This window comes from Giraffa tippelskirchi, chromosome 3, assembly GCF_054371585.1.
Source record: "Giraffa tippelskirchi isolate mGirTip1 chromosome 3, T2T-mGirTip1v1.2.pri, whole genome shotgun sequence".
In the NCBI taxonomy this organism is placed as follows: domain Eukaryota; kingdom Metazoa; phylum Chordata; class Mammalia; order Artiodactyla; family Giraffidae; genus Giraffa; species Giraffa tippelskirchi.
Window position 1 is genome coordinate 17,700,845 of NC_137277.1, and position 23,527 is coordinate 17,724,371.

A 23,527-nucleotide genomic window follows, 5' to 3' on the forward strand; every position below is an offset into this window, starting at 1 on the left:
TGGACTCGTTAAAGAGACCAGACCAGTTGTCCTATAGAATGTCTGTTTTATTTTATTTACTCTTAAAATATTTATTTATTTGGTTGCACCAGGTCTTAGTAGTGGGTGCATGGAACCTTTGATCTGCCTTGCGGCATTCAAGATCTTTTTTAGTTGTGGCAGGTGGAATATTTAGTTGAAGCACATGAAATCTTTAGTCGCAGCACATGAACTCTTAGTTGTGGCATGTAGAATCTAGTTTCCTGACCAGGGATCGAACTCAGGCCCCCTGCATTGGGAATTTGAAGTTTCAGCCACTGGATCACCAGAGACATCCCAGAATGTTTGTTTTAGATTTGAATGTTGGCTTCCTGTGGTGATGTTCCCATGTTCCTCTAACTCTGGTGTTACCTGGGGACTGGTGAGTCTGAAAGGTTTTCATAAGTCTCCAGGACTCTGAGACAGATGAGACAAGAGAAGCAGGAATCAAGAGCGACTCTAGGTCTCTGCTTGAGCACCAGAGGTGATGCTGAGATGGGGAGAAAGAGGAAGATGAACTCAGTTTGTGTATCTTTTCAGTGTATCAAAGACATCCCTGGGCATTTCATTGCCCAACCTGGAGATACAGTTGCAAGTTGTTAACCTAATAAAGTGGATTGAGCTTTACCGGGACAGTCGGGTAAGAAGCAGAGATGAGATAGCAAGCACCCAGGAGACCCAGGAGACGGGCAGAGAAAGGAAGCAGACCAAGATGCCATAGCCTGAGGCATCCAGGAAAGGGAGGATGATAAAGATTATGTACCAGAGAGAAGCCAGGCCAGACCAGGACCAACCTTGCCCTTGAGGAGGTTGTGGGAGACCTGAGCGAGGGGCTGGAGGTCTGAGAGAGTAGATGGCGAGATGCTAGGTGAACAGACTCCTTTGAGAAGTTGGCTCTGAACAGAAGGAGGGGAGGGCTGGTTCCAGTGTTGTAGCCATGCATTCCGGGGAAGCAAACTCACTCAGAAGGACAATGCAGATAGTGGAGTGCAGTTTATTACACCCGCGGGCGCAAGGCAGAGTCTCCTCTTAGCCAAGGACCCCTACCAGTTTTTGTGAAAACCTTATATACCCTAAGCGTGTGTGCCCAAACCCTCCCCCCCAAATTCCCTGAACCTAGTCTGAACAAAGGAAAAAGAAAGATACAAAGTTAACCTGTGATTCATACACCTTAAGCCTAGGTAGTTAACAGTAGACAATTATCAATAGGCTTGTGGTCATACCCCAATAAGCATAATAGAATGTATGATTCTATTCAGTTCCACAGATAATTAGGGTATTCTTTTAGGCAATGGAGAGCCCTGGGGCTCTTCCTTCTGGGGGCCTGGTTTTCTAGTTGGTATGTCGTTTCCATAGATACTGGGCATACCATAGAGACTGTGGCTCAAAGTCCACAGTCTGGCCCAAGATGGAGTCCTGCCTTCAAGATAGAGCCTGTTCTGTTTCCTCCTTCACCAGGGGCACATTTTTTTTCCCCAAGGTGGAGAGACCTTGAGCTTGTTGAAATGCCAAAGGAACAAAGGCAGTCAGGTGGATGGGACTGGAGATTTGAGATGAGGCAGCTCGTGTGCAGATGAGAGTCACTTGGGTTCCCAGGGCTCAGGTTGAGGAGGTTGGCTTGGACAGGCAGACCCTGAGCCCCCATCAGGGGAGGGAGAAGGAAAGGTGAGCACAGGTGCAGATTGGCTGAAGGGGGCAGCAGAAGATGACCACCCTGTCATATTGTCCCACCTCCTGAGGTTGGCTCAGGAGGGTCCTTGACAGACCATTTCTTTTTAACTGATTAATTGTTTTGGCTGCACTGGGTCTTCATTGCTGTGTGTGGGCTTGCTCTTGTTGTGGTGACTGGGGTCCACTCTCTAATCCCCGTGCTCGGCTTCTCTTTGCGGTGGCTTCTCTTGCAGGCTACAGTAGTTGTGGCACATGGGCTTAGTTGCCCCATTCCACATGGCACATAAAATCTTTCCAGACCAGGGATCGAGCCCATGTCCTCTGCACTGGCAGTTGGTTTCTTAACCGCTGGACCACTAGGGAAGTCCGACAGACCACTTTTGATTCCTCCCAGCCCAGCAGCAGGAGACCTCCTGGGTGTCTGCCAGCCTTACTCAGAGCCCAGGGGGTGGTGAGTGGCGAAGGGGCTCCACCCCAGGCCTCACCCGGAGGAGCAGGCCAACCTGACAGCCTCTCCAGGTCACCAAGAGGCTAGGGGGCAGAGTCCAAAACCAAGGGCACTCAATCAAAACCCAAAGGCTAGAAAAGCAGAAGTGTAACCCTGGTCTCTTCCCCAAGACTGCAAGTGGGTGTGAGAACTGGGGCATCAGCTTGGCTCCTTCACACCAACCAACCCTGTGAGAGAGGAGAGAATCGCAACCCATTGGATAAAGAGACTGAGGCCCAGAGATCCCGGGGGTTCCAGGGGTCTCCCAGAGAGAAACTGAGGCAGAGTCTACACAAGACGCCATCTCTGGACTCTGGCTCTATTCTTTTTTCCTTTTAATTGAATGGAGCTTCTGCCCCAATTCCAGGAGAAGAACCTCACCCCAGGTCATTTACGTTTGGAATCTCATCACACTAGATGCCTCTGGGGGTTGCGGGGCCAGGCATGGCTACCTGTAGTCTAAGGTTTGAGAACCCCTGCTGGCTGACCCCCAGCCTCCCCACTGCACGTTGGTGAAAGCTTGGCTCTGGGTTAGGGGTGGGTACGGAGTGAGACCTGGACTCTGTCCTGGAGAAGGCGTGCTCAGAGGAGGGGCAGACGCCAGACCTGGGGCGGTTCTGTACTGGGCTAAGTCCCTGGGGGCAAAGATCACCTTTCATTTCCGCCCCCACCCCCCACCCCCACCCCAGCCGGACAGCAGAAAGCAGGCTCTCAGGCTCAGAGTCAGCCCTGGAGGACCTGTCCCGCCTCCTCCATCCAGCCCCTCTAGCCAGTCCCTGGGCTAAGTCACTGGTCTACAGGCATTTCTCTTGCCTCTGGCCCCAGAGAGCCGAAGGGATTTTCCGGTTGCACCTGCTCCCGACCGGACACTTCAGTGAGGGTTTTGGGAAGATGGGTGAGGTGCTGCTGGCTTCTTCTGTTCCCTTCCCCAGCATGTGTCTCTGGAGGCATGAGGGTGTGATGAGCGAGGAGGACCCTGCGGGGGAGCCGCTGTGGTCACCACCTCCTCTCACTGGGGGAGGGGCAGCCTCCTCGGTAACCCAGACTGGCCGGATCTGTGTGGGGCTGGCTCCATCCCTGAAGTGTGGGGCCAGAGCAGAGGCGGAGAGCCCAGGGGTGGGAGCCAGGCCTCTTACAGAGGAGGGCCAGCGGGCGGGGTGCTGGCTGCCTTTCCTGTGGTCCTAGTCCCCTCCCACCACTGTCACTCCTGGCCTCTGCCTCAGGAGACCCTGTCACTCCTGGTTCCTGCAGCTCCCCAGCTGCACCTGCAGGGCAGGGCTGAGGGCCCGGGTTCCCACCCCTGTTCTCCTCTCTCCCCTCCCCACCCCAGCTCCTCCCTAGTGGCTCAGTGGCCCTGGAATTTACAGTGGCTCTTCCCATCTGTCTTCCGGCTTGACCGCATCTCTCTAGGTGGCTGTGCGTGTGTGTGTGTGTGTGTGTGTGTGTGTGTCCCCTGGCCCTCCAGGTGGAGGCCAAGTGACGACGTGTCATATGTGTAACAAGTGTGAGGACTCCAGGTCTCTCGGGGGGGATTAGTGTGTCCCCGGGGCTGCTGGCTTCTAGGCTGGGGTGCAGGGTATGGTAGAGAGGTGGTACTGGAACTCTGAGGGCAGAGTAGGGCACAGGCCCCAGACTTGCTCCGGATGGGGTCTCCCCAAGTGTCCCACACCCTGAATCCATGCCAGGCCTGACTCCACTTGGGTGTCCCCGTGCTGAGCCCACAGTGGGTGCAGGTGGGGGGAGAGCCCGGGAGATGTGGGCCGGGGAGGAAGGAGAGTCAGGGCTGGGGGCTAGAGGATGACTGACGTGGGATATGGGGGCCCTGGGATCCCCGCGGAAGGGTGAAGGTCAGAGCTTCCTGTTGAGCCACTGCTGGAGCCCCTTCGAGCTGGCGGGTGGTGGGCACTTGGGGCTGAGGAGGAAGCACCTCTGAAGAGGTTAATGAAGACAAGATGGACCCAAGGGCTTGGAGGACAGACTACAGTTTCTCACCCAAGACAGGCTGTGTCCTCTGTGAGCACCCACCTACTGAGGGGTGAAGAGACAAGAGGCTAGAAGGAAGCTCTCAGGGTAGGATGGGAGAGCTAGTCCATGCCCCCTTTCTCTGGTCCATGGAGACTGGGGAAGGGGCCTGGGCATACTTGTACATGTGTGTGGGCACGCCGGCGGGGGTGGACGCATGCGTCTGGCTGACCAAGGTTGCAGGAGGCAGACCCAGGCGGTCAGGCGGGTAGATGGCGGTGTGGTCAGAACCCCTCCGGTGCTCCACGTGGCTGGAGGGATTGGGACCCAGCTCCCTCTGACCACATCTGCCCAAATCCCTTCCTCTTTGAGACATTCCACCACCACCACCACCACCCCCCCCACCACCACATACAAGCTTCCTCTTTTCCATCACATCCTCCCTGGGCCTTAGGGGAGTTGGTGGCCACTCACTGTCCAGTCTCCCGCAGCTCAGGCTCCAGCTGCCCCCTCTGGCGGCCCCCATCTGTGCAGCCCACCCTTCCCCCACCCGCGGGCCCCATGCCATCCTCCGTGGAGCCTGCCCCATGGCTGTGTCTGGGCCTGGGATTCAGAACTCACTGGTAATCAGAGCGCTGAGTGGGGTGGTCCGTGGTTTCCCTGGACATAAAAACACCCCCGACCGGAGGCACCCCCACCCTGTCTCAGGCAGCCTCCGTCTCAGGCAGCACTTCCGCAGCCCTGACAGGAAATGGGCTGGAGGCTCAGCCTCCCGCCATCTCAAGGCAACTTCTTGTTTCCCTGTTGTCCTGTGCCAGTCCTGGGGTTGTGCCCTGTAACTCCACCCCCAAAGCCTTCCCAGGGCTCCATCCTAGCAGCTCAGAGGGGACAGGATGGTGGACATCACCGCCAAACTGACCAAGAGGCAGAGTCGGGACCTGCGGGGACAGGTAGGGGACCCTGGCACTGAGGGTGAGCTCAGCCTCTGATGGGGATAGCAGAGGGGCCTGTGGAGTCCAGGGGCTGCCAGTCGGGCGTCCATCCTCTGGCTCCGTTAGGAGCGCAGGGAGCAGAGTCAGGAGCTGGGAGCCTCACGGAGGTTGGGACTCCTCCCTTCTTTCCTCTTTCCTTCTCCAAGGCCCCTCCTGTCTCACGGGGGTGGCATGGGGATGCTGAGAGGCGGTGATCCACTTGGGGTTGGTGGACGGCAGAGAGAAAGGGGCAAGCCTGCCACCTGCTTGTGGGCAAAGGGAGGGGACTGGTGATGAGAGCGGCTGGGGAGCTGGGGGGTCTGGGCAGCTGGGTGTGGTGGCAGCCGGGCCCCTCTTGGCTCTGTTCTCGGTTCTGAGGTGGGAGACCACTTCTTCTTTCCCACCCAGTGTCCCCTGTGTCTCTCACATGCCTAGGGTGTGGGCCCCCAGAGCCCCTGGGTGCCCCAGGCAGGCCCTGTTGACGGGCTGTGTCTGCATCTGGCCTGGGCCTCCAGGAGTTGGGGGCGGGGTGGCAGGTCTGCTCTAATCTGGCTGAGCTCCCCCCTGGAAGGCCTGAGGGCCTGGAGAACTTGGTTCCACCTGGCTTCCAAGAGCCAGTCTGCACCTGGCTGAGGCTGTGCCAGGAGAGGAAGGCACCTCTGTTTTATTAGTAGCACTGTGGGGGCTGTACAAAGAGTTCTAGAGTTTGAAGGGGCCTCGGGGCTACTTTAGTCCAGCTTTTTCTGCAGGGCTGCGGCAACCCTAGCAGGGGTTGGACTCCACTCACCTACCTTGCAAGAATGCCCCTCAGCCCAGGCAGCCTGTGTCTCTGGGGCAGCGCCAACCCTTAGACTGCGCTTCCCTCTAACGGGCATTGCCCGGCCCCCATTTGCCCTTCTGATGGCAGTCTGGAGCCCCACGGTGTAATTCTGTGTCTTCTCTTCCTGGTAACAGCCCTGTCACACGGGGGGCCTAACTTTCTACCTCCCAAATCTCCTCTGTACCAGCTGGGGGTGTTCCTTGTGCAAGATTCCCATCAGCCCAGCCAGCCTGGGACTCCCCGTGGACTCAGCCAAGGCCAGCAGCCTGGCCAAGTGAAAATCCCCATGTCCAAGAGCCTGTCTCCTTCATTGGTTCCCTTCCAGCTCCTGTCCCAGGGACGAGCAAGGCCACTGCCTCAGTGGGTCCAGCTGGGATGGGTAGGAGGTATGTCTGATTATCCACCTGCCTCCACCTACTGCCTCCATCCTGTCCTCCCAAGGATTTTCCTGGTTTCTGTGCCTGAATGCTCATTTTCAGGAAGTTCTTGCTCAGAGCTAACCCCAGTCTCTCCTGTAGTGTCAGGTGTGTTTGGGTTTCTTTTCTTTTTTTTTTTTTTTAATATTTATTTAGCTGTGTCAGGTCTTAGTTGCAGCATGCAGGATCTTTTGTTGCAGCTCACAGACTCTAGTTTCGGCACACAAGTTCTAGGTATGCTTGATTTTTGTCTGTTGCTAACTTTGGCATGGAATTGACTTGCATTCCCTGGTGGCTCCGACTATAAAGAATCTGCCTGTAATGCAGGAGACCTAGGTTCAATCCTTGGGTCAGGAAGATCCCCTGGAGAAGGGAACGGCAACCCACTCCAGTATGCTTGCCTGGAGAATCCCATAGACAGAGGAGCCCGGTGGGCTACAGTCCATGGGGTCACAAAGAACGACTAACACTATCACTTTCACTCAAGCAGTGAGTGTTTTTGGTGGATTGGCTGTGTGCCTTTGGGCATTGGACCGTCTGCTGGGGGGTCAACTGTGGTCAGTTACATCATCATGGGTCTAGATCTCAAGAATCTCCTGCAGAGAAGGTAGACAGATGGGTGGACAATGAACGGACCACCAAGGCAGAACGCCATTGGGCCCAACAGAGTGACTAAACAGAGTGCCAGCTGGTTAGACTTCTCACTGGAGGGAGCACGCTTCCCCCAGGTGAGACTTGTGAGCTGAGCACCAGCAGAGGATCAGGACTTGGACAGACAGGGAATTGAGACAAGGGGCGGTTCCAGAGTGTGGGAACATCTGGAGCAAAGGCACAGGTCAGGGGTGGGGGAACACTGGTTAAGAAGATGCCTTTTGTGTCTGGGGGAGGGTTAGCAGGCCAGTGTGGTTGGAATACAGGATGCCACAGGAGAACTGTTGTGGACAGAGAGAAAAAAGAAGTGGTGTGGAAGGTTCCATTTCAGCCAGACAGGAGTTGGTGGGGCGAGGGAGCAGAGTGGACTGGGAGGAATGCTCAAGTCTTCTTGCCACCTCCAGGCCTGGGACCCGTCACACTGTCTAAACTGGTAACACCCCCTTCTATTTTTGCTTTCTTGTCAGTAGCAGTCATCACCGAGATGCAGTGCATTTCCTTACCACTCCGCTGGGTTCCCTCCTCACCACACCACCATTCACACGCGTGTGCACTAGTGTAGCAGACCCACCAGGGCAGATTTGTGTCTGATTGTCCATGGCTGCATTCCTAGTGCCCAGACCTATGCCCGGAACAGAGCAGGCAGATCTTTGCTGGCCAAATGGATGCTTTTGCAGGCCCAGTGAGAGGTTACATTGAGCAGGACGCACTTCCCCTCTTGAGTAGTTTATAGCTGAATGAAGGTGTTACAGCAATGGAGGAACTTCTATGATTTGTTTTTTTAAAGACTATTTATTGCCCCCAAAAAAAAAATTTGTTGCTGCAAAAATGAAACAAAACCAAACCCAATTCCTATAATTACACAACAGAGAGATAACCTCTGTTAGCATTTTGGAGAGTTGCTTAAAAAATGCAAAATGGAAATTGTGCTAAGTTTACTATTTAAAAAAATTGTTTTTTATTTGGCTGCATCGGGTCTTAGCTGCCGCAAGGACACAGGATCTCCATTATGGCATGTGGGTGCACAGGCTTCTCTCTAGTTGGGGCTCATGGGCTTTAAAGCTCGTGAGCACAGTAGTTGTGGCACACGGGCTTAGTTACCCCTTGGCATGTGGGATCCTAGTTCCCTGAACAGGGTTCAAATCTTCGTTCCCTGCGTGAGAAGTTGGATTCTTAGCCACTGGACCACCAGGGAAGTCCTCGAGTTTACCATTTTGAAATCTGCTTTTCCCTTGTACATTATGCATTCTTAGAACACAGTATTAATCTCATGCTATTGTGCTGTCTGGAGTTTGATAGTGTCGTTTTTCTTTCTAATGGGTACTAGGCTGGGTGTGGTGGTCACACAGGAGAAATCTCAGGAAAGATCTTAAACCTGACACCTGAGCTGAGTACTAAAGGAGGAATAGGAGTCAGCCAGGTGAGAAAGGGGCAGGGAGAGGCTCAGGGTGTGAATGAGCTGAGGTCTGTAGCAGACACAGCAGAGGGGGTGGGGGCCTCCAGCAACTAGGTGCTGCTGGAGCTTAAAGTTCAAGGCAAGGGCCAGGAGTGGCAGGAAATATGGGAGGAAGACGGTCAGGTGATGGACGGCTTCTGTGCGCTGGTAAGGGCTTAGACTTTGCCCAGCAGGCAGCAGGGAGCCCTGCAGCCGTTAAGCGTGACCAGCTTTATATTCTGTGTAACTGGACCCTCCAGAGGGTATGGAGAGGGGCCTCATCTGAGGGGCGGGACCTAGCCAGAGTGGGCGGGTCTGGCTCTTGACCCCGCCTCTCTCTCCCACTTCACTTTGCCTTGGTTGGGTGGGGAGAGACGCTTACCCTTTTTTTTTTTTTCATCTACACAGTGTTTTTATTTTTATTAAACTATAAACAAACAGCAAAATTAACACAACGTTCACCAACTCCAGACCATCTTTCTTTTTTACACCAAAGAGTGATCAATTTAACAAGCACAGACTTTCGGATTTCTGATAACCTCTTACCCAGCCCCGCTGCTCATTTAGATGGCCAGGCTTTAACAGCAAAGCAACTTCTTCTCTGGAGCTTTTTCCAGTATTGCTCTTTAAAGGAGCCACAGTGGGACACTGACACGCAGTAACCAGCCTGAGACGTTGGGGGTTAGTGGACATGCCGGCCCTTGGTTGTCTTGGTGAGACAGAGCCGTAAAAACACGTGCCAGTAGGTGCCTTCACACACAATTCTGTGCTCAGGCTCATAAAGGCAGGGGCAATCAATCTCTTTTTTGTTTTCAACCTCCCTTAAAGATTCTTTGAAGCTCTGAGTTTTTTGCCCTTCTTTCTTCCTTTCCGTCTGGCGCTTTCTCTTTCTCTTGTCTGGAATTGATTCTGAGGTCTGCAATTCCTGTATTGGGGAAGGAAGGGAAGTCGCTCAGTCGTGTCCGACTCTTTGCGACCCCGTGGACTGTAGCCTACCAGGCTCCTCCGTCCATGGGATTCTCCAGGCAAGAATACTGGAGTGGTTTGCCATTTCCTTCTCCAGTATTGGGGAAGTGTCAGCTCCAAATCCAAAACCAGAGGCAGTGTGGGTTCCAGTTCCGGAGCTTTTTTGGCGAAGGAGGCGGGAGGGCTGGCATTCTTGGTGGGGGGTGTAGAAGGGAGTAGGGCCCTGCCCCAAGTGTCCTGAGGCCATTTCTCTGTTCCTGCGCAGCCTTTGACTCACACCTGTGAGTGTGCAGCTGGGAGCATTTAGCTCTTAGTATTTTACTATTGTTAATAATTAATGTAGCTGTCCCACGCTCTGGGGCACTTCAACTTTTACAAAGCACTTTCCAGAACAAGTCCTCATAATCTCTTCACTACGAGGAGCGAGGGCAGGGCAGACATTTTGCAGTTGGGGGAACCGAGGCCGAGAGGTGCTGAGACTTGCTGAGAGCCGCCCGAGTGGAGAGTGTGCGAGTGGGGACAATGTGACCGCTAAGCAGGCCCGAAGGTCAGGTCTCCTTCCTCCTCGAGCAGGTGGACGAGCCCCCGGAGCCCGTGTACGCGAACGTAGAGAGGCAGCCTCCCGCCACATCGCCCCACGCTGCCGCCGCCCCTCGGGGTGTGGGAGACTCGGTGTGGGAGACACACACGGACGCAGGCACCGGGCGCCCCTACTACTACAACCCGGACACGGGCGTGACCACCTGGGAGTCACCCTTCGAGGCTGCCGAGGGCGCCGCCAGCCCGGCCACGTCCCCGGCCTCGGTGGGCAGTCACGAGAGCCTCGAGACCGAGTGGGGCCAGTACTGGGATGAGGAGAGCCGCAGGGTGTTCTTCTACAACCCGCTGACGGGCGAGACGGCTTGGGAGGACGAGTTCGAGGACCAGCCGGAGGACGAGCAGGAGATGCAGCCGGGCCTGAGCCCCAGCAGCCCCAGGGACCAGAGGGTGAGGGGCGGGGCCTCGTTCGAAGGGGGCGGGACCTTGTCAGGATGGGCGGGGCTGACTTTGAGGGCCTCTGACCCCGCCTCCTGCCCCGCACAGCCCTGGGGACTGACAGGGCGGGGCCTTGGTCGTTGGTGGGTGGGGCCATCACTGAGGGCCTTTGACCTCGCCTCTCAGCTCGGGGGAACTAGGGTGGGGGCGTGGCCTGGGCCGAAGGGGCGGGGCGCCAGATGTCACTCCTGGCTCTGAGAATTTCTGGCTCTTCTGCTCCCTGCAGCCCCCCACCCCTGAGACGGACTACCCCGATTTGCTGACCAGTTACCCAGAGGAAGACTATTCCCCCGTGGGCTCCTTCAGTGAGCCCGGCCCCGCCTCTCCCTCTGTCACACCCCCAGGCTGGTCTTGCCATGTGAGCCCAGATGGGCAGACGGTGTACACCCACAACATCACCGAAGAACAGGTAGGGGCAGCGGGCAGATGGGCGCAGACAGCCGCGGGGTCTCTCCCCTTACCACTCACTCTATACTGAAGTTCCCGCGCAGGCTCCATGCCAGCCCAAGACTGTATCTCCCACGCCTGCCCCTCTAAACTCCTTGGGCTCTGGAGGGAAACTTTTGTTCCCCTATCCTGGGAGCTAAGCGGCCTGACCATCCCTCTCCCCACAGTGGGTGAGGCTGGAGAACCAACATGGGAAGCCTTACTTCTACAATCCAGATGACGCCTCCGTTCAGTGGGCCCTGCCCCAGGTAACCAACTGGGGAAAGGAGAGTGCCTGGGAGAGAGGTGGGGGCTCAATATGACAGTGTCTTTCTCCCCAGGTCCCAGTCCCTGTTCCTGCCCCTCGAAACATCCACAAATCCAACCAGAAGAGTGAGACCCCAGCCCAGGCCACCCCCCCGGAGGAGAAGGTAAGGGAGGGGGCATGTGGGACCTGGCAAGAACCCACAGAAAAATTGGGGTGTTTCTGGAGGTTCTGCGATTAGGTCTGGAGGCACATCTCCACCATAGGCCCAAGCACTACCCTGGGCTAAAGGAACCTGGGTTCTGGGTTGTCCCAGGCTCAGAGCTGGACAAGGCTGGGTGCTGGAAGGATGTCTCCCCTGCTGCTGCGGCTTCTGTGGGATCAGGCACCCCCCACCACTGGCCAGGTGCCAGCAAAGAGGGTTCAGTGGAGACTCAGCCCCAACCTGTGGGGAGCTGCTGGCTGAGAGGGAGAGTGGCTCCTCCCTGTAACTGCCTCCTCCTTCACCCTCTTTCTTTAAGATCAAGACCCTGGACAAGGCAGGCGTGCTCCATCGCACCAAGATAGTGGACAAAGGAAAGCGGCTCCGGTGAGAGCTCAGCTGCCTCCAGACCCCAGGGTGGGCCTTAATGATGATGTTCACTGAGCACCTCCCGTATGCCAAGCAAGCTCTTATTAACCCTTTATGAGGTCCTGTGAGGACCCTGAGGCACAGAGAAATGACTTGCCCAAGGCCCCTTGACTACCAGGTGTTAGCCCTGGGAGTCCACCTCTCATGGCTGGTTGCCCCAAGCTGTGTCCTTAAACTCTGTGCCCTGCTTTTGGGGGTGGAATGGGGGGTGCCTCAACCCAGGACCAACCCAAGCCCTGCCACCACCGCCCCTACCCAGGAAGAAGCATTGGAGTGCCTCCTGGACAGTGCTGGAGGGCGGAGTCCTAACTTTCTTCAAAGACTCGAAAAACTCAGCTGCCAGTGGCCTGGTAAGGCCCAGACCTCCAGGGCAGGGGCCACCCCATCTGCTCCTGACTCCCGAGGGGCTTTGCTTAATCAGGTTTGCCGAAGGCTAGGTCTGAGACCATGGAATGTGAGGGTCCAGGGAGCTGAGCCTTGGCAGGGGGCGATGGAGGCAGATCACCCCAGGACAAGCAGGTCCAGCCACATTGGGTGTGGGACCCAGTCCTTGAGGATGGACAGCTCCAGCCTGGTGGGCAGGGAGACTGGAAACCGGATGCATGTGCTCACAGAGATGGGACTGCACTCCTTTTTCTTTTCCTCTCCTAGGTGGGCAGAGAGCAAACAACCAGCCAGCCCCCAGGCTCCATGGCTCCAGGAACTCTTGGGCCCCTTGCTTCCAGAGCCATGACCCCCATTGTGCCTGGAGCCAAGGAAGCCTGGTGGATTGGAGCCAGGATGCTGTGACAGGCTGGAGCTGAGCTGCAGGTGTCCTGAAACCATACTCCCTCCAACCCTCTTTCCCTTCTCCGCAGAGGCAGCCTTCCAAGCTCTCCACCCCTGAGTTCACGGTGGACCTGAAAGGGGCCTCTCTCACCTGGGCCCCCAAAGACAAATCCAGCAAGAAGAATGTGCTGGAGGTGAGTGGTGGGGGTGAGGAGAAGGAGAAGAAGCCTACTGATGGCTTGGGGCCCTCACTAAGCAAGCCCTGAGCAGGGGGACCCTGGCAGAGCTAGGGCTGGAATTCTCGGGGCTCAAAACCAAAGCTGTCCCCACCTTGGGGATCTGTCCACAGTGTTTCCTGGCATCAGGATTCTGCAGCTCCCTTTCCAGGAGCAGAGCTCCATGGAGTCCTTTGTCTCTGAGTAGGGGTCCTTGGGGAATAACACTGTCATGCCTGGAAGGGCAGTTCTCATCCCATTGCTTTGGCCTGAGACAGACAGGAGATGCTGGGTCCACCCTACTCAGGCTGATAAGCTGGACACCTCTGGCTGGTTAGAGCCCAACTTCCAATCAGAAGTGAATAAACCAGGGCAGGGCAGTGGACACATTTTTCAGGCTCCCCCTCAGGAAGAGAGGCCAGATGGGCCCCAGGCAAGACCCTCTCAGGCCACAGCCTTCACTGTCCATGTGTTGTCTTGTTTTTAAACTACTCTTATCCTCACCTGGGCTTCTCCAGGTGGCACAGTGGTAATGAATCTGCCTGCCAATGCAGGAGACATAAGAAATGTGAATTCGATCCCTGGGTTGGGAAGATCCCCTAGGACAGGAAATGGCAACCACTCCAGTATTCTTGCCTGGAAAATTCCAGGGACAGAGGAGCCTGGTGGGCTACAGTCTATATGGTCGCGAAGAGTCAGACATGACTGAGAAATTAAACAGGCACGCACCCTCACCTCAGTCTCCAAGTGTTTTGAGGCAGCTCACATGAAAATGCATATAGGTGAGCTGGTAAAAGGTACTGAAAAGCCAGGAGCAGGAAAAACAAGTTAGAGGAAGAGGGCAGTGTGGAGTGGAATTAGGAAACGGGACATACAGATACTAAGGTTATTGTTGCTGAAAAAAAGTCACCTCCAGGTTTCCTGGCAGCCAAAGCGAAAATCAGTTACATGGCTCTCATTATTGGGTCAGGGGAGTGAGGGGGAAACCATTCTAGATTTTGAGGGAAATCAAAGCTTTTTCCTAATCCTTGGCTCTAGAAGAGATTTTTAGTGCGCAGCTCTATTCTAGTTTAGTAAGGGACTCTTGGGGTTGCTTCAGGTAACATTTGCTGAAAGCCAAAAAATGCACGACCTTCCATTTCAGCTCAGAAAAAGCAATTCTGCAAGGAGCTTGAGTGTGTTGTTTAATGATGGTGCACCCAGCTTCACTCAGTTTTAGAACCAGAGTATCCACAGAGCAGGGGCTTCCCTGATGGCTCAGTGGTAAAGAATCTGCCTGCCAGTGCAGATCCCTGAGTCAGGAAGATCCCCTGGAGGAGGGCATGGCAACCCACTCCGGTATTCTTGCCTGGAGAATTCCATGGACAGAGGAGCCTGGTAGGCTACAGTCCATGGGGTGTGACATGACTTAGGGACTAAATGACAACAATCCACAGAGCAGAGCTGGAAACCAGTTTTATCTCCTGAGCTACTCTGATCAGTAGGTGTGGAGCCTCCTCCAGACTCGACCGAGTAGAGCTCTATGATCGACTAGCTATGTCTGTTGTGAACATCACATTGAGGAGGGACATCGTTATTTGATCTGGAGGGAAAATCTTCAAACAGTGTTCTCTGAATGTCACCTCTCTGACTGGGTTTTTGGGGTTTTTCTGACTGGGTTTTTGATGAAAGTTTCAGAGTAGACGCTTCTGAGTTGTCTTTTCTGGCAAAGACCAGAAGGCAGATGGTGCTCTTGGAAGAGCCTCAGGCTGACAGTCTGGAATGGAAATCCTGGAGTCCCCCGCTTCCCACTGCCTGGCAGTCATCTTCCCTCCACTCAGGGGTGGAAAGAAAGTGAAAGTGGAAGTCATTCAGTCACATCTGACTCTTTGTGACCCCATGGGTATACAGTCCATGGAATTCTCTAGGCCAGAATACTGGAGTGGGTAGCCTTTCCCTTCTCCAGGAGATCTTCCCAACCCAGAGATCGAACCCAGGTCTCCTGCACTGCAGGCAGATTCTTTACCAACTGAGCTATCAGGGAAGCCTGCCACTTGTAGGTGGCTTCGGATTTTTCTCAAGCATGCATGCATGCTAAGTCACTTCAGTTGTGTCCAACTCTTTTCGACTCTATGGACTGTAGCCTGTCAGGCTTCTCTGTCCCTGGGATTCTTCAGGCAAGAATACTGGGCTGGGTTGCCATGCCCTCCTCCATGGGATCCTCCAGGGGATCGTCCCAACCCAGATAAAGAACACTTGTCTCTTTCATCTCATCTGTATTAATAGGCAGGTTCTTTATCACTAGTGCCTCCTGGGAAGCCCTTTTTCAAGAGACCGCCCTAAATACTGTATCATTGAGGATGGCCAGTCTTCCTAATTGTCCTAGTGTCCCCTGACAATTGCTGGCTTGAGTTCTGCCTGCCTGTGCATTCAACAGAATGAATGTCTTGTACAATATATTGATAAGTAACTAGACAGATTTGCCTTCCATGTGAAACTCGAATGTGAACTGATTACCGCTTTTGAGACAGCTGCCGAAAAGAATGGCAATTGTTTTAGAAGCATTGTTAGGCCCTTTGTTCTCTGGAATAACAGATAGGGCCCCTGGCAGTTTAGATTAGAATGAGGTTGTGCTCTCTGCCCACTGAAGGTTCTCTGGTCTTTGCAGGGAGGAGGGTGGAGTAGAACATGCAGGTTTTGTTTTGTTTTGCCTTTGAAAGCATTTTAAATTCCATTCAAGTCTAAGTTAAATAAGTAGATAGCCAAAGCACTGCGCTGAGTCTGGAAGCTATAACCTGTCTGAGACAGTTTTATCTATTTATTTATTTATTCAGCTGTGTTGAGTCTTAGTTACAGCACATAAGTTCTTCGTTGTGTCATATTGGATCTTTCATTGTGGTGCGTGGACTCTCTAGTTGGGGTGCATGGGCTTAGTTGCTCTGCTGTATGGGGGATCTTGGTACCTAGATCAGGGATCCAACTGGTGTCTGCTGCATTCAAGGCAGATTCTTAACTGTACCACCAGGGAAGACCCTCAGACAGTTTTTGCTGACTCTGACTCTCTCACAGGACCCAAAGGCAGGGCTGGTATGAGCTGCAGCAACCAACCATTCCCATCCACCTTGAAGGCTTGGTTCTCAGAGCCAGAGGCCGAGGAGAGATCCATACAAGTTAGCCTTCTTCTTTGTAGACTTCGTTATGAAAACAGCAGTCAACTGATAAAGAACCCAGGCTGTTAATATCTGCTTGCAACTCAATAGTATAGAGTAGTGGCTTCGGGGCCTCCCCCATGGAGTTCCTTTCATTGATTTTTTTGCTGGCTGTTGTTCTGGGTAGGCCTGCCATGGGGAGGCAGGATAGGGTAAGGGAAGGCACACCAGATGGTTAAGCCATGCAGTTCTGCTGCACTCAGATCCTCGCTCCATCAGTCACTAGCTATGTGTCCATAAGGAAGTTGCTTAAACTCACTGAGCCTCAGTTTGTTCATCTGTAACACAGAGATGCTGTTACCTACTTCTTTAAGGAGGTGGAATACCTTGGCTTGGGGAGAGGCCCTGGCTCTATTAGTTTCTGAGTTCCTGGAGACAGGAATAGATCACCTCTACATCTGTATCCCCCTTGGGGCTTAGCCCTGGGGCAGACCCAGGAAACCAGAGATGACTGAGTGACTTGTGTCCTACCAGCTTCGGAGCCGAGATGGTTCAGAATACCTGATCCAGCATGACTCGGAGGCCATCATCAGCACCTGGCACAATGCCATAAGCCAGGGCATCCAGGAAATGGTAGGCAGAGCTGGGGGCTGCCAGGGCTGGTGGGGAGGGGATGGCCAGCCATTATGCAGGGCAGCTGTGCCCAGTGTGAGTGGGGCCCTCCACTTGGGTACTGGGTGCTTCATGACACTGGTAGATAAGTACCCCTCTGTGCAGATGCAGATGGGCTGCTGAAAAAACAGCCTTTCTTAAGTAAGTGAATCCAGCCCCTGGGGTTGGCCCTACGGGAGGACTCTCCAGATGAGCATATCCTAGAGTAGTGACCCATTCCACACTGAGGCAGGAGAAAAGTAAATACTCTGGTAAACAATCTCAGGCTGGAGAGACAGGCTGAAACCAGAAAACATCCTTTAAAAGGACTGAATTGATGGGTCTACCATTCTTTAAAGTTCAATATATCAATTGCATACGTAGAGATGGGGCAGGCCCACTCTGACAGCTCTTCACCTGGAAACAGCCTGGGACTTTTTGGTCCTTAATTCCCTATTAAGGAAATAGGCAACACTGGATGCCCTGCTTGGCTGTCTTAATAGCAGTAGGAATCCAGATCCAGAAAGGTGATGCTGGTAAGGTGGTTGGCAGTGCTCTAGTCCCAGCTCACACTGCAAACTTGAACTGAGAGCCACATATGGGGAAATGCTGACCTAGTGGAGTGTGTACAGAGGAGCTAAGGAAAATGATGGTGAAAGGGGACCAGGAGCCAGGAGGTGGGTAGGGGTTGTCAGGATGAGAAAAGGTGGAGAACAGGATGCCTGACTCCATGCAGCTAAGTGGGGGGTGGGGGGTGGGGGGTGGGGGTGGGGTGAATGGGGTTCCCTATGGAGGTAAAGCTGAGTTGACCTGGATAAGGGAACAGAGAACTCTCTGCCTAGGGGTCTTCAGTCCAGGCCTGCTGGGAGGGCATTTCAGTCCCTCACCCCATCCCAGAAGGACCCTCCTCCCCGCCCCCCGCCGCCCCCCTCCTCCCTGGCTCTGCCTCTCTGAGATTGTGTGATTCTAGTCCGCAGACCTGCCTCCCGAGGAGGAAAGTGAGAGCAGCAGCGTGGACTTTGGGTCCAGTGAGCGCCTAGGAAGCTGGCGGGAGGATGAGCCACGGCCTGGTGCAGGTGTGCTTGGGTGGGGGTGAGGCGGGTGGATGCGGATGGCAGACATCCTCTGGGGGAGCGGTGACGACCGGGCTGGGGCAGCCGGGTGGACCAGCCGTGGTGCCAACGACTGATCCAGCCCTTGCTTTCCCATTGGCGTTGGGCAGCACCGCCCACCCCGGGGCCCGGAGGCCTGGAGGGCGACATCAGCAAGGTCCGGCAGAAGCTCCGCAAGTTCCTGCTGAGGCGGCCCACGCTGCAGTCGCTGCGGGAGAAGGGCTACATCAAAGGTACCCGAGGGACCCGGAGAGCGGGGCGCCGGTGGCCCAGGGGCGAGGCGGCGCTGACGAGCCTCTCCCCCAGACCAGGTGTTCGGCTGCCCGCTGGCCGAGCTGTGTGAGCGCGAGAAGAGCCCAGTGCCGCGCTTCGTGCAGCAGAGCATCCGCGCCGTGGAGGCTCGGGGTACGTAACCGGGCCGGGCCAGGCATTGCCGGAGCCTGAAGGCCTCCTTCCAGAACCCCAGACGGAGACCTCCAGGGAGGGGGTGGGGCGCAGGATCAAGGGGGAAAGAAAGAGAGCTCCTGAGCAGGAATCAGAGCAGGCTTTAGCGCCAGCCCACCGAACCCAGGGTCAGCGCCTCCCTCCGCTCCAGGGCTGGACATCGACGGTCTGTACCGCATCAGTGGGAACCTGGCCACCATCCAGAAGCTGCGCTATAAGGTGGACCACGGTGAGGCCCACCCCCCGGCTCTGCCCCAGGCCTGAAGGCGCCTGAAGGAATGAGCTGACCTCTTCTTCCTTCTCCTCGACCCCCCCCGACCCCCCGCCGCAGATGAACGTCTGGACTTGGACGACGGGCGCTGGGAGGACGTTCATGTTATCACCGGCGCCCTGAAGCTCTTCTTTCGAGAGCTGCCCGAGCCCCTCTTCCCCTTCTCACACTTCCGCCAGTTCCTCGCGGCCATCAGTGAGCGCCTGGGGGAAGTGGGGCGGATGGGGTGCGGGTGGGGCTGGGCTGCTTCACGCACGCCCCTGCGGTGACCAGGCCCCCCCTCCCCCAAATACCGAAGTCAGCCCCCTCTGTTTCCCCCCTCTTCTCCCTCTGACCCGTCCCTGGCCCAGAGCTGCAGGATCCTGCCAAGCGTTTCCGCTGTGTGCGGGACCTGGTGCGCTCACTGCCCGCCCCCAATCACGAGACGCTGCGGGTGCTCTTCCAGCACCTGTGCCGGTGAGCGCGGGGAGCTGCACGGGAATGGGGAGGCGGGCCTGAGGGGACCCCACCCCTCTCCCCCCAGCTCTGGGCCCTGATTCCAACCCCTAACCCCCACTGCAGGGTGATCGAGCACGGAGAACAGAACCGCATGTCCGTGCAGAACGTGGCCATAGTCTTCGGGCCCACGCTGCTGCGGCCCGAGACGGAGGAGGCCAGCATGCCCATGACCATGGTGTTCCAGAACCAGGTGGTGGAGCTCATCCTACAGCAGTGCTCGGACATCTTCCCGCCGCACTGACCGCGGGCCCCCAGCCCCACCCCCGCTGCTGGACCTGGGAGTGGGGGCGGCGACAGTGGTCCTGCATGGGCAGCTGGAGGCCACGCGGCTGGACTGTTTATCTCTGAGACCTCCGCCTCCCTCCAGATCGTAGGCGGGTGCGAGTTCTGCACCCCCTCGGTTCTGAGGGTATGGTGACCCCTGGTGGGAAGTTTTCAAACTGTGGTTTTTTTTTTTTTTTTTCCGCCCCGCCGGAGTTGACCTGTTCGGAGGTTAATTGTGGTCTGTTCTTTACCACAGCGCCACCTACTGGGCACCTGCGAGAATGCAGGGTGGGGGCGAGTTTTCTGGGACAGCCGCTGATGGCTGGCTGGAAACGGTTGAGGGCCTTCCTGGCTTCGTCAGGCCTGCACCTGGTGGAGGCCTTCACGGAGACCCTGCGGGTCCCCGGCCCTGTGCGTGGCACTGTGCCATCATGAAGCAGCAAGCGACAGCTTCCCTGCTGCGGTAACAGGACTGATCCGGGCCTCCAGTGGGCGGCTGAACTTGCTTTTCCCCAGGCCTCTGGGCTGAAGCTCCTGCCAGGCTCAGCCACTGGCTGGCTGTGCACCATTTTCATCCACTTTCCCAGTTGGAGTTCTGGGCCCCTGCCCTCCCTGATCCACTTTGTGCTCTGTGCGAGGGTTCTTGTTGGTCACTAAATGTGTACCCTGCCCCTGCCACTTGACACATACCATTTCTACTCACAACCCCATTTTACAGATGAGGAAACTGAGGCTTACAGAGGCAAAGTGACTTGTTCAGGGTCTGGTGGGTGATTGGACTCCCCAGCTCAGCCTTCTGTCACACCAGAGCACAGCTTCCTGTGAAGGTGACATCAGTCCTTTCAGCTACCCTGCCCTGCCCCCCCCCAACAGCCTGTCCTTATGGGTAAAGCAGTGAAACTAAGCTGGTGGGTTCTGTCTGAAGAGGTCCCTGAGGATAAAGAGGGAGTCTGCCCCAGCTGTTCTTCTCTGAGGGGAGGAATAATAGCACTGGCAGGAGATATCCTAGCCGCTCTCAGTGCCCTTGCTGTCAGGTGTGCCTCCCTGGTGCCCACCTTGCAGTGAAGAACTGGGAGAGAGACCTGCAGGGTAGGGGGAAGGCAGGCTCGACCTCAGGAAAGGAAGTGTGAACCCGACCCTGACATCATCAGCCCCCCTTCCCTTCTTAGACACAAACCACCTCAGTTTATGGATCTCAGCCTCCTTCCCCCACCCACCCGTTCATGGGTTCAAACAACAGAAGCTAATATTTATTGACATTTGTACCATGCCAAGCATCTTACTTGGATTATCTCGCTCATTTCTCACAGCCAATATTTATTATCTGCTCTTCTGTGCCAGGCTCTGTGCTCTGGGGCAGGGGTACCGCACACTGCCTCCCTTCCCTGGTGGAGCTTGTGGCTCAGTGAGCGGGACTGACCCAAGCCCACCCCTTATGCCAGCAGGCCTGGGGCAAGAGTACAAATGGAGGCCTCATACCATACGTCAACATGTTGTAAAGTTATAAATCAAGCTAAATCAATAAAATGTGTTCTATTCCCCTACTTTGTTGTTTAATTTTTTTGTTAATATTCTCCTACTTTATTATTGTTATTATTATTTATTTTGGCCGTGCTGGATCTTCATTGCTGTGCTCTGGCTTTCTCTAGTTGCAGAGAGTGGGGCCTACTCTCTAGTTGCGGTGCACAGGCTTCTCATTGCAGTGTCTGCTCTTGTGGCCGAGCACAGGCTCTATAGCACATGGACTCAGTAGTTGTGGTGCCCGGGCTTAGTTGCCCTATGGCATCTTCCCAGACCAGGGATTGAACCCATGTCCTCTGCATTGGCAGGTGGTTTCTTAACCACTGGACCACCAGGGACTTCGTAATTCTCCTACTCTGACAAATATACTTTTACAATGACCTGGAAAGCCAGGTTCTAACATTAACTTCTTTGGCTCTGCTCTCAACCCAGCCCCACCCCTAATCTTCCCACCCTCAGGGCATCCTGGCCCAAGGAGAGGGGCACACGTGGACATTCCAACTACAAGTGCAAACTGCTGTCCCTGGTCATCCCACACGGTCCACCCTCTGAGGGAAGGGACATGGGGTCCCACATGTCAGGAGCATGGTCTAAAGGGATGGGCCTGGGTTCTAACGGGACCCCACAGATTCCTCATCCTGGGGGGAGAGGCACAGAGAATGTCCAGAGTTGTTCAGTCGCCAAGTTGTGTCTGACTCTGCAACCCCGTGGACTGCAGCACACCAGTCTTCCCTGTCCCTCACCATCTCCCAGAGTTTGCCCAAGTTCATGTCCATTGAAGCAGTGATGCCATCCAACCATCTCATCTTCTGTTGCCCCTTTCTCTTCCTACCCTCAGTCCTTTCCAGCATCAGTGTCCTTTCCAGCGAGTTGGCTGTTTGCATCAGGTAACCAAAGTATTGGAACGTCAGCTTCAGCATTACTCCTTCCAATGAGTATTCAGGAGTTATTTCCTGTAAGATTGACTTGTTGACCTCCTTGCTGTCCAAGGGACTCTCAGGAGTCTTCTTCAGCACCACAGTAGAACCTTCTAAAGTGAGACCCATGGCAGGGCAGGGACCCCCTCTCACAGGTCTAAGGGCAGAACTAGATGGATATCAAACACCAAACTATTTGGCTAACCATGTTTGTATGGGAGCTGGGAAAAGTGCAGGGTGCTCTGAAGCTGTGTTACTGGGGTGTGACTGTCCCCCAGGGGCCCAAGATGCCTCTGTGGAAGTCACATTTGAGCCAAGCGCTAGAGAACGAAGAGGAGTCAACAGGGTGAGGAAGTCAGGGAAGGGGTGTCTAGTCAGAGGGAACAGCATGAGCGAAGGCTCTGAAGCAGGGAGGCTTGTGGGGAGAACAAAATCTGAGTAAAGACCATGGTGACCGAAGCCCGAAAAGCCAGTGGGCATGGGTGGGAGGTGAGGCTGGAGAGGCCGGCAGAGGGCAGAGTGCTCAAGGTCTTGGGACCACAATGAAGGGGGGCCTGTGGCAGGACAGTGGCAGGAGGATCCTGGGGCAGGAAGGTCTTGGGAAGTGTCAGCTCCCCACCCCAGCCCACCCCAGGTTTTTGACCCTGCCAAAAGTTTGGTGGTTGTCCAGTAATGTAGCCGCAGGCACGGAAGTCCCGAAATCATCACTTTCTATCACCAGGTGGAGCTTCAGAAAGCACCTACTGTGGGGATTTCCCTGGTGATCCAGTGGTTAAGGCTCCAAGCTCCCAATGCAGGAGGCCCAGGTTCCATCCTTAGTCGGGGAACTAGGTCCTGCCTACTGCAACTAAAAGATCCTGCATGCTGCAACTAAGACTCGGTGCCAAATAAATCAATATTTTTAAAAGGAAAGAGAAAGAAGGAAAGAAATTACCTACTACCAATGAGTAAACTCCTGGAGAGATGTCATAACTCACCTGAGGTCACAGGGCAGGTTGGTGGCAGAGCTTCATGTACGTGGTCTGAGCTTCTACTATGAGTCCACCAGAAGTCTGAGCTCAGTCATAAACCCTCCACTGCAAGCCAGAAGGTGTACAGTGAACACATTTGAGATGAGTTGGATTCTGTCTAAAGACACAAAGATACATAGAAATAGTATCTGCTGTTCTGAAGTGCCGTCTGGTTGGGGCACAGACAAAAATAAGTGAGGGTAGCACAGCTGATAAGGGCTGTCACAGGGGGCCCCCTCCCCGAGTCTCTCTCTCCCTCTCAGCAGAAGCCCCAGGTCCTCTGACAGCCAGGCGTCTGCCCTGATGCTGCCCTAGAAACAGCCTCTGGTGCCTGTCTGGATGCCAAGTCCGGTGGTCACGCCCAGCCCTCATGTGAGTGGACTTCTGAACTGCCTGTCATCCTAGAGACACACCATCCATGCAACATGAGTCTTTGCCCAGCCTGTAAATGTCCCCAGCCCACCGCTCTCTCCCTCCACCCTCCCTGATGATTCTCATCCAATCCACTCTTCGGACTCAGTCACCAAGCCAGCATGTTCATCACCCAGATCTCTGTCAGCAGCCCAAACCGCTCTTTTCGGAGTTCCAAGTGCAAATGTCCACCCACACGGGTGGCTGCCAGGCACCCCAAGTGCAGCCTGCCTGCAACAAAGCTGAAACCAGCCCATCCCCCTATTTTAGGGCACAGCACCTCCAAGCACCCGAGGGGCCTCTCCCTCCGTAACCAGTCAGCCACCAAGTCCCTATCTTCTTCCTTCTAAATATTTCCCAGCTCGGCCTCTCCCACCTCCAAACAACCTCTCATCTGGACGGGCTCCTTCCCTCCCAGTTGCATCCTCCCCTTAGCAGCCATCTGACCAAGACCCTGAGGCCTTTCCCAGCCACACCTCCCACCTCTGCACACCTCTGTGCCCATGGGTGTAGCTCCCAGCCCACTCCAGAATGTTTCTTGCCTCCCTGCCTTTGGGCCCACA

General features: G+C 55.2%; 1 protein-coding gene across 14 annotated transcripts in view; it reads left to right on the forward strand.

Moving 5' to 3' along the window:
* The window catches only part of ARHGAP27 (Rho GTPase activating protein 27), a 36,684-nt gene extending 16,035 nt beyond the window's left edge, over positions 1–20,649 (forward strand). For 5 of the 14 annotated variants that reach the window (XM_081577035.1, XM_081577045.1, XM_081577036.1 and 2 more), the window contains 15 exons: positions 9,971–10,384; positions 10,659–10,841; positions 11,047–11,127; positions 11,200–11,289; positions 11,645–11,712; positions 12,014–12,104; positions 12,612–12,716; positions 16,400–16,498; positions 17,487–17,592; positions 17,739–17,861; positions 17,935–18,033; positions 18,224–18,301; positions 18,404–18,538; positions 18,694–18,799; positions 18,905–20,649. In XM_081577035.1, the coding sequence (XP_081433161.1) occupies positions 9,971–10,384; positions 10,659–10,841; positions 11,047–11,127; positions 11,200–11,289; positions 11,645–11,712; positions 12,014–12,104; positions 12,612–12,716; positions 16,400–16,498; positions 17,487–17,592; positions 17,739–17,861; positions 17,935–18,033; positions 18,224–18,301; positions 18,404–18,538; positions 18,694–18,799; positions 18,905–19,082 (1,956 nt within the window). In that variant the 3' untranslated portion in view covers positions 19,083–20,649. Of the gene's footprint in view, positions 1–4,915; positions 5,089–9,967; positions 10,385–10,658; positions 10,842–11,046; positions 11,128–11,199; positions 11,290–11,414; positions 11,499–11,541; positions 11,545–11,644; positions 11,713–12,013; positions 12,105–12,611; positions 12,717–16,399; positions 16,499–17,486; positions 17,593–17,738; positions 17,862–17,934; positions 18,034–18,223; positions 18,302–18,403; positions 18,539–18,693; positions 18,800–18,904 lie in introns of those variants that run through there. The other 9 variants (XM_081577034.1, XM_081577047.1, XM_081577037.1 and 6 more) reach the window with 8 other exon arrangements.
* Positions 20,650–23,527: the final 2,878 nt, after the last annotated feature.